The sequence below is a fragment of the Aplysia californica genome, unplaced genomic scaffold (genome assembly GCF_000002075.1).
Source record: "Aplysia californica isolate F4 #8 unplaced genomic scaffold, AplCal3.0 scaffold00109, whole genome shotgun sequence".
Lineage (NCBI taxonomy): Eukaryota > Metazoa > Mollusca > Gastropoda > Aplysiida > Aplysiidae > Aplysia > Aplysia californica.
Window position 1 is genome coordinate 1,530,766 of NW_004797379.1, and position 10,697 is coordinate 1,541,462.

General features: G+C 47.3%; 1 protein-coding gene across 1 annotated transcript; it reads left to right on the forward strand.

The window, feature by feature from the left end:
* On the forward strand, positions 1 to 10,697 carry LOC101861353 (zinc finger protein 316). The gene is made up of 2 exons (XM_005095631.3): positions 1 to 144; positions 6,872 to 10,697. The coding sequence occupies exon 2, from the start codon at positions 7,464 to 7,466 to the stop codon at positions 10,656 to 10,658; it is 3,195 nt and encodes a 1,064-aa protein (XP_005095688.1). The 5' UTR covers positions 1 to 144; positions 6,872 to 7,463; the 3' UTR covers positions 10,659 to 10,697.

Here is a 10,697-nt window from a genome sequence, read left to right on the forward strand (position 1 = left end):
ACAAAGGAAAGAATTTTATCGATTAATTAGAAAGCTTTTGTCAACATCAGCATCAAAATATTCGTCTCAAAATCATCTTTTCCAGTTTCGGATGCTGCCATTGGATTTACTGAATGCAAAATAACCATTGTTCATCTATTGAAGGTAATTGAGTCCTGGGTTTTGCTCCGGCTTGTGTTGTTCTGGCACCGTGATTGTGCTTCCAACGAGACCAATGTTGATCATCGGCCATCGCGCAAACAGGACAAATTTTTCAATTTGGACTCATTTAATAAATATTTATCACAGGACCCGACCTTTCGATCGACCCGCTAGGGTTTCACATAAATGTTTTATGCCCCACGAGCCTCGGAAATGATTAGTGGTTGGCCTGTCTAATGGATATGTGGGTTGAAAATTCAAACCCTGACCTATGTCTGCTGTGGTCAACAGCACACACATTTCACTCAGTGGTAAAAATAAAAACCTGGACCTAAAATCTACACCAAGCTTCAGATGAGTTAGCCACTGATGAGTGTAGACATATAAAGAAATTAGTAGTTCCATGCATTTTCCACTCATGACCAGTTTTATTAATGTCTCGATCCCTGAACGGGCTTTGTAGATATGTGGGTTGAGTGTTTTCACTTTCAAAATCAGAACTGTGATGCAAAAATTATTGAACTCCTGACCCTCTCCATGCTCCCCCATGCCAGTGTGTGTCAGGAGTGGGTTTCAGTCAAAAGTCTAGATCTAGATCTAGATATCTAGGTCTAGAAATAGGCCTTAAACGTATTATAGAGCTATCCATAACGAAAATCATTAGACTTGATTTGAATTCATGAAGTATGAAGCTACATGGTCTTTGATGTTTAGAATTAGAATTGATGATGAGACTACACTTTTTTATACTTATTTAATCGTCCTCAAGTTACGGCTAGCTTAGCCGTCTACTCAACGTGCCAGTCTAGCCGTACTTAGATCTAGGTTAGGCCCTATTGACCGAAACCTATTGAGTCCACAGGTCTCATTGGATCTAGAATCTAGATCTAGTAAAATAATTATTCAGTTCAGGTTTAAAATACATGTCAGTGAGGCACCTTTTGGTTTTGTCTGGAATACTTTGTTTATTTAGGAGTCATACTTTGTAGTGCAAACTAAAATTTTATTTACAATTCAGCCGTCATTATTACTACAGCTAGCCTAGCCCTCTAGCCTGACATTCTAGCCGTTCTTTTTAGAACCTATAGAAACCTGTTGAGTACACACGTCTCATTAGTAATTATTCAGGTTTAAAATACTGTCAGTAAGGCACCTTTTGGTTTCGTCCCAAATGCAAATACTTTAGGTATTGCAAAGTGAAAATATTTACAATTCAGAAGGGCTATTTTTTGCTGTTTGTCAGTCTAGCCAAAATATAAAAGTACGGCTAGCCTGCTGGTCTAGCCGTCCAGTCTAGCCGTCTTTAAGTAGCCTATGGCTAGCCTCTTCCTTATTTAATTATAGCCTCTAACTGTAATTGTACTACCATTCTTATTTCTAGTCCTAAAAATGAAATTTGAAACTTCGATGTTAAGGCCTCATAAAGTTTCTACATGATAATATTAATAATGGTTGGTGAATACTTTGGACCCGGTGGCATCATCATCATGTTAAAAACCTTTAATTTAGGCCTCTCAAGCATGCAGCACAGGTGTGCATTTCATCCTGATAAATGGTTTTCTAAGATTGATTCTGCTTATTCTATTGTACACGATATATTCTTAAAGGACAATATGTAAATTTAGGTCAAAACCGGCTTGCTTGTCGAGAACCAAATGATGCCCAATGAAGGGCAAACCTGGCTGCTGGTCTTTCACGGCTGTGATCTGGTTGCGAGCATTCAATAATAAATAATAATATCATTTATATAGCGATGCATATCCATGCTCAAGAGCATGCTCTATGCGCTTTACAAAGTCTATTATTACCCCAGCAGACCCTCTGAAAACACTCAGAAACATTCTCAGCTTCCATGGAAGCATATAGTGCAAGCTGCGGATTTCACGCGCTCAAACACTGTCAAACTGACAAGATCGTTCACTGTCTAAAGCCGGGTACCCATTTCCACCTGGGTGAAGGGAGGAAAATTTGTGCAAAGCACCTTTCCCAAGGACACTGTAATGTCGGGCCCTTGACGGGATTCGAACCCAAGGCCTTACGGTTGCGAGTCTGAGAGCCTAAGCACTTGGCCACCGACGCCACTACAATTCAACCTAGAGTGCGGTAAAAAATTTGTGGCTTAACTTATATTGTCAAATATCTCCGTAACTATTTATATATAGTATAATATAGATTCCCCGTTTGCACAAAAATAATGAATTTTACAGAGATGCCAAACAGTATGATTTTACGTGTATTTTAGTTAAATTTTTTGCCGAAAATACGCGAATACGACTTTTCATGAAAAAATACACATCCTGGAATAGGAAAAATACGAGATTCAGCTTGGGCGAGTAAACCTGATTATCTGAAGTCCCATCTTTTGCCAAAATAGTATCAGTCTCGCGGAACTGGAATATGTGAAAACCAAGTCTGATAAGGTCAGTAACTTGATTTTTGCCGGTCGCGATTGTGATGTTATATTCGTTCACCTTTTCCCTGTCCGAGAGTATGTTTCAGGCGAACAGGCGGCTATGGCGGCAGACGGAAGTGTATGTGACACCGATGCTCGATCGGGAAAATCAAGATCTACTTTCGCTTTCCTTACCACTGAGAAGTTTGTCAAGGGTAGTCTGATAACGCAACATTTGTGCAATGCAGGTTGTGCAGTGCAGTGTAAACGCTGTATTGCCGTGCAAATAAAATTTAATCAACACTCGGACTTGTCTCTGTGCTGTCACGTGTGGGAAAGAAAGAAAAGAAAATACAAGCGTCGTCCGATTTTTAGATTGTCTGGCTCACCATCGTGACCGGTCAATGAACCTGCACGCATTCGCATCTTAAATAAATGTGGCATCGTGTGAGCAAAGACCATCTTTGGTGGGAGTAACTGCGTTGCGAAGTATAGGACTACGGAATAGGGGAGGGGATTATATAATTATTTTTTTTTAAAGATACACTTGGGGGGGGGGGGGGGGGGGGGCGAAGGCAACACCAGAGGACAAAAACTTGGAAGCAATTTAAGAATTTTGATTAGAGCTTTCTGCAAAGCGCGCGTTGGTGCAGGTTGTGTGCGGAATCGGGACCCTTCTTACTTTGCAAGTCTGTGTTATTGTATAAAGTGTTAGAAGCGTAAACATTGGATGGGTGATAGTAAATTATACCTACAGTGTATGTTGTAGCTTTCTGTTCAAGACTGGCAGATTTTCAGTGTCACTGCATCTTGCCCTCTCACAGTTGTTACAACTCTCACAGCGCATGGGTCTACTTGAGCCATTCAAGTTAGCAATAATTTTAGTCTGTCAGTTCATAATATGGATCATGATACCCAGACTGGTTCTTGATAGTCGAAATTCTTGTTCTAGACCCTTCCGAACGCTCAAAGCAAGAATAATTTTTAATATAGTAATGAGAGGAAAATAATAATAGACTGAAATACTTAAGTCAAACAAAACCCCAGTACAACACTGAACCCTGACATGTTGTTGACTGGATACATGTATATTGTATGCGTGTGTGCTCCCTTTTTCGAGCTGATGAGCTGGTACATTTTTTTCAGGAAATATTGCTGGACACCCTGAACATTTTACTAGTTGGTCTGTCGGTCGTGGGGCACATTTCCCCCCCTGAAAATACACATTTTCATGTATATTTAATTTCCCAGTACTCATTTTGGTTTTCTATGGTTGGCATCTCTGCTTTTAACTTTTAGAACAATTTGTGTGTCTTACTGTCAATGAATTGAATATTTTTTCAAGCACCAGTACACTGTATTCTAGAAAATTAATTTAAAAATTAATAAAAAATCAAAAAAAAATCCAAGTCGATGCTTTCCAATGCTTTTTCTACAGCTTTTAAAAAGTTTACACAGCTGGGGCAATATATCGCTTTTAATTTTAAACAAATCTGTCATCGTTTTCTAATCGTGACTTTGACTTTATATGCTTATTTAACGTATGAGGACCGTTAAGTGCAAAAAATGTGTACGCTATAAAATTATTTTTTTGTAACAAGTTTTGCCACCAAAAAGTGTAATTGGTGAGTTGTGATGTAGGCTCAGGAAGTGCTGTGAACAATCCCATTTTCCACGTTGCTGAGATTTTTATAGTATATTTTATATATTAATCGATGAAGAAAAGTAAAAAAAAAAATCTAACCTCAATTGTTGTGGAAAAATATATTTATGTTCAGAGAAATTGATTCAAACTGCTGTGTAAAATATGGGTGACAGTGATTCACCCGTTTAAGAAACATAATTTGAAGATAATAAGTTCCACCACAAATTTTTGACCGCACTATAGCTGGAACTCCCCCCTGGGGCAGTGCCACTGACTGAAGTGTCTAGGCCATTCCCAAAGGGGGGACATTTCTCGTTCATGCATGGTAGAATTGTAAATGGGCTGATTCAACAATGGCATGCTCATAAATAACTGTGCCTGAACTTCATCAGGGAACTGCTGCTTTTTCTTTCCTAATCCTTACTATTGTCATTTTCCTCTATTTCTTTTGTATGTTTGTCACACTCTTGTGATCCGGTATTTCCGGGGTGCCTTGATAGTGGAAGCAGACTTTGTGCTGTTGAGGCTAGAGGTGTAAGCAGAGTAAGCCTGATTCCCTGTTTGACATTATGCTGTTGCGAGCGCCGTAAAACCCTCTACTAGACTAAAAAACTAATAGCTGGAACTGGCTTTGCAACGTATCGCTAGCCAGATTTATTTGATGGAGATCTAGGAGAAATAAATTTATAATTTATTATAATTAGATAGACTTAAACACTTCTCGCCATTTCCTGAATGGCATGGGATAGCAGGTTCTGAACTTTGTGAAATGAAATTGAAGTAGGATTAGCATGGCTTTTGCAGCAAACACATTCCATTTTTATCAAATTGACATCATCCACTGCTTTGAGTGTGCATGCCATATTTTGAACAATTATTAGGACTATATATGGTCGCTTTTAAGCACAAGGGGGCTATCCAGAAAAATGCTGTTTTGAGAAAATCGAAGGTAAAAATTTTTGCCCCTTGTTCATTCTTTAAAAGACAAGGAGAGTTTTCTCTATCCTAAGAAATATTCACACCAATGAAACAAAACTTCTCCTATATGTAGGGCAATGCCCACTTTTGGTGTAGGTCAAGATTTCTGGAAATCCCCGAAATCTGGCCCACTTGTCCTTAAAAAAAATAAAAGTGACCAATTTGTTCTTATGCACGGTAGAATTGTTAATTGTAAATGGGCTGATTCTACAATCCCTCTATTTCTTTTGTATGTTTGTCACTCTCTTGTGACCTGCTATTTCCGGAGTGCCTTGATAGTCGAAGCAGACTTTGTGCTGTTGAGGCTAGAGAGGTGAGCAGAGTAAGTCTGATTCCCTATAAAGACTTCTCTGTTGACATTCACCCCTTGGCGCTCATATGACGACCGTATGCAGTTGCGAGCGCCGTAAAACCTCTACTACTAAAAAAGAAAAAGAAAAAACCACAAGTGTAGGAGAAACACCAGTGCCTTTGAGCACCCATGAGCTTTACCATTTACCATTGTTTTGGGCTTTGGCTTTGACCAAGTTTTGTGTCATTTAATTTTTTGTGTGTATGGTTGAATTTGCGCAAAACGTTTGATAGTCTTCGACCTTTTTCTCTGTTATAATGTTGCCTACCTACGGTGCTCTAGTGTGGTTTGCTCCTTCTTTCCTTTCAAGCATCTGTCGTCTTTATCACCCTTCCTTTTTTGTGTTTGTTACTCTCTAGTAACACCTCTAATACTAATTTTCTGCACTTATATGACCATATTGTGTTGCAAGTGCCCTAAAACTTTTACTAAAACTAAAAACTTTCTTCTAACACCTCTACTCTTCGGCACTTATATGACCATATTATTGTGTTGCAACTAGTGCCGTAAAACTCTTACTAAAACTAAACTAAGAAGTTTCTTTCCTCCGTTATGTTCTCTGAAAGGTTTTTTAGTCATTTTGTTTTTGGGCCAACCATTATTGATTTAAGGCAAGCCATTCCTTTACATCAGGCTGTCAAATAACTACACAGAAATAAAAACTATTATAAATATATACACTATTTAAAGCACCTCAGACACCAGATGGCTACCATGAGCTGTCCCGCCAAGAACAAGTGATTATCTTCAGACTAAGGACACAACACACAAGACTGAGACAACATATGTACAAAATGTTTTTAACTAGTACAGTCACCAAAATGCCAGTGTGGAGAGTCGGACCAAACTGTTGAACACATCCTTCAGCACTGCAAGACACACAGGGCCCTGAGACAGGAAACGTGGCCAACCCCACTGACGCTACAAGAGAAGCTATACGGGCTGACAGATGAACTGAGCAGGACGGCCCAATTTATGACAGATACCAGACTTCAAGTGTGATGCGATCGAGAAGAAGAAGAAGGCTGTAAAACTTTTTCAATGGTTATGAATTATGTCGACTTGACTTTCTCCTTGTGTGTGGGTGGTTGGCGGGTGCTCTGGTGTGGTTTGCTCCTTCTTTTCTATCAAACTGCTCTTGTCCTTATCTCTCCTCCTTTTTTTTTTGGGTTTTTGTTACACTCTTGTAACACCTCTTATATCTTCGGCACTTCTATGACCTTATTGTGTTGCAAGTGCCGTAAAACTGTTACTAAAAAAAATGTTTTAATCTCTCGTCGTTCGCAGATGTCCATTAGATCAGGCCATGAAACTTTTTCCGGTGCTTTTATGAATTATAACGACTTCTCTCTCTCGTTCGCAGATGACCTTGTGGGGAACCCCCCAGCAGAATGTCAAGGTGAACAATGACTGCCGGCTGTAGAGAAGGTGTGGGGGCGTCAAGTCTCTCATCCGGTTGATCCTTCAGCAGATCTCACGTCTGGTCCTGCCTGGATGGTCGCGGACATTCGTTCGTTATCCTGCTCTCTCTTTCTCTCTCTTTCTCTCTGATGAACATTTGCTATGCTGGAGTTAACGTTGAGGGTTCCAGCAGTTGTTCTTCAAACATGTGTCTACGGGTCTTTGAAACGGAGAAAATGATGCAGAACGGCGGTTAGCTTTTGCCTCCTGTGTGTGTGCTTCGACACACGAAGAATTCAGCTCCACGCTTCTGAGTTTCGTCCAGCAGATGTGTTTGTCAAGCCCGCGTTAAAAAATAAAACAGTTCTAGTATTTTTTATATTTCACCCAGGCGTAGAATGCCTGGTGTGACAGACTGATATACTGCGTGTGTCGTGTGTCGTGTGATGACTGTTCTAGAGTGGCTCTGACCGCCGGTCGGCACACAGTGACCGGACTTTATACAGACAGTCGTGGCGTGTTCCCACCCCGCCTCTCGGGGGGATAGCGTCACCATGGCAACGTTGGAGTGCAACAACACGCAAGACTCTTACCCCACGGAGAACGGCGACAGTCTCCCAGAGGAGAAGAGTCTGAGCATCGATTATTCCGAAGATCTTTGGTTGGCCAACGAGGACTCGTCGGGGCCCTACGCTCAGCAGCCGAACAAAGTCACGTCTGGCGATGGCGTGGTGGTGACCAACGTTCCTAGCTCTCAGCCGGAGTCCATGGCCAGCTACCCCAACTCGGTGGAAGCGGCTCACGCCTCCGAGGTTCTCGCGACTTCGGACGGCGACGGCCAATCGTTCCAGGAGGGCGTGCCCGTGGTGGTGGAGGCGGGGACAGTGGTGGTGGGCGGCGGCGAGTCGCGCCCCCTGGAGCCCGCGGCAAACTTCCTCAATGGCGGCACGGTGGAGCAGAACGGCACGGACTACAACGGGGGCGCCGGCCACGAGAGCAAGGAGTTCGTGCAGCTGGTGCCCGCCGGCAGTTTTGTGGAGGGAGCGGGGGGAGCGGCGGTGGTTGTGGGGGGCGGGGAGGGTCAGGACAAAACCTTCACGGCTCTCATGCCGGCCGCGGGGTTAGGGGTCAACGGCGAGGTGCCGCAAGGCTTCAGCACAATGCTCGCTGCCGGCCACCCACACATGGTGTTCTACGGCTCAGGCGAGACGCTCGCCTCCGACGGGGGCCAGGCCGCGGTGATGAGTCACGAGGCGCTGACCTACGCCCCCCAGGCAGCTGCGGTTGCCGGGGGTGACGACGACGGGGGTAGTAGCTCGGTGCGGTACGAGCAGGCGGCGCAGATGGCCGAGGGGGAGGGGGAGGTGGTGGACAGCAAGGATGGCATCTACGTGGCCGTGGACAATCTGTCCTCGGAGAACCAGTCGGTGGCCGTGTCAGGGAACTTCACCGTCCTCAACCCGGCCATGATGTCTGCCGCGCCCCCCGGGGTCGAAGGTCAAACGTTTGCCAACGCGACCTCCAGTGGTAGTGGGGGTGCGGCGACCTACCACAACATCTCCACACTGCCGTTTGTTCAGAATGGGACCTTCTCCACACAGCCCGGTTACTCGGCGGCCTTTGACCCCGCCGGGACCACCATCATCACCACCAGCAACAGCAGCAGCCACAGCAACGGCGTGCTGGTGACCCACAACAACAACAACATCAACAACGGCGTCGTGGTGCCATCTGCCGAGTATGTAGACGGCCAGCAGTCGTCGTCGTCTTCCTACGCGGCGGGGGGCGAGGGGGGCAGCCAGGTGAAGATGGAAGAATTAGATCCCGCAGCGGTGGACGACGATGAAGGAGAGGAGGAGGAGGAGGATGGGAGCGGCGCAGAGCTTGGGGAGGGGATGGAGATGTCAGAGTTCATGTGCCCCGTGTGCAACGATCCGTTCCCGGATCAGGCCAGTTTGGACGAGCACGTGGCCAACCACCCGCCCCCTAAGACCTTCGTGTGCCAGACGTGCGGGAAAGGGTTCGCCACGCGCCGCTACCTCAAGTACCACCGCAAGAACCACTGCAAGCGGGCAGGCTCGTACGAAGGTCGCGGCGACCTCGACGAGACGGACCCCAACGGGGAGGTCAGACGATTCACGTGCAATGTGTGTAGCCGGCCGTTCCGAGTGCTCAAGTGTATGAAGGTGCACAAGAAGAAGAAGCACGGCATCCTGAAGGAGTTCACCTGCCACAACTGCACCGTGACCTTCAACTCTTCGCAAGAGCTCATCAGCCACCCGTGCAAGCCGCAGCCGGCCCGGGCGGTCATGGATGTTGCCACGGCGACGACCAGCGCCCCGGTTCAGGCCAGCCCGCCCCCGCTGGCGTTCCCCGGGCCGCGGAAGAAGAAGAAGTTGCGGCAGGCTAAGCCGGCGTGTGACATTTGCGGCAAAGTGTTTGCGGACCGCATCAGCGTGGACATCCACCGGGTGAAGCACATAGAGGAGGAGCTGTACCCGTGCGACATGTGCGAGACCTGCCCAGAGGGCTCCGACAACCACCACCTGGCCGTCTATTTCCGGATTAAGTTCTTCACCGACGACAACCAGCATATCCTGGAGGACCAGAAGGCCGCTGTGGCCTCGACCGACCCGAGCCGGCCAGAGGAGAGTACCGCGGGGACCACACCCTCCCACACTCCGGGCACGCCCATGCAGGGCTCCGCCACGCCCCTCTCCGCCCCCGCCACGCCCATCTACCTCCCCGCTACGCCCGGGGGCCAGGGCCAGGGTCCGGGTACGCCGGCCTCAGTCAACGTCCTGAACCCCGCGGATGGTCGCGTGGAGGTCGTGGACGGCCAGTTGTTGGACCAGTACTCGCAGTATGGCTCACACCTAGCCGCGGGGGCGTCGGGAGGCGACCAGGTCGTCAACAACTACTTGCTCAAACAGTACGTGCTTCCTGAGGGAGGGGAGGCCACCGCTACCATATCTGCCGCGGCTGAGCAACAACAACAACAACAACAACAACAGACTGTGCTGATTGGCCACCAACCGCAAGGTCAGCCCGGGCTGGTGGTGCATCAGCATCATCATCATCAGCAGCAGCAGCAGCACGTCTACGTCGGGGAGAGCAGCGGGGGTGGCGGTGGCGGGGGTGCCGCCTCGGCGGGGAACGAGTCGCTGGACGGCAGCATCGCGGGCTCGGCCGAGAAGAAGAAGAAGCGCAGCAAGACACACACTTGCGACATCTGCAACAAATCGTTCGGCGACTCGGCCAAGCTGGAGCTCCACTACAAGTCGAACCACCTGGAGGACCGCCCCTTCCAGTGCGACGTCTGCGACAAATCCTTCTTCACCAAGTGGAAGCTGCAGCGGCACATGCTGAGCCACCTGGAGCAGAAGCCGCACTCGTGCCCGATGTGCTCGAAATCCTTCGTGGAGCGCGGGAAACTGGACGCGCACTACCGCACGCACCTGGGCACCAAGCCCTTCAAGTGCGAGCACTGCCACAAGGCGTTCACGGTCAAGTCGCAGCTCACCATCCACGTGCGGCGCATCCACAGCACGGACCAGCCCTTCGCCTGCCTCGAGTGCGGAAAGGCCTTCCTCTGGAAGTCGGGCCTGGACAAGCACATGCGGAAACATACGCGCGAGAAGCCGTACAGCTGCCACTGCGGCCAGAGATACTCCAACAAGTCCAACCTCATCCTGCACATGTCCAAAGTGCACAACGAGACGCACGTCGACGCTCAGGCGGGTCAGTGAGGGGAGTACACACTCACGCACACACACATCCCTCTTCCT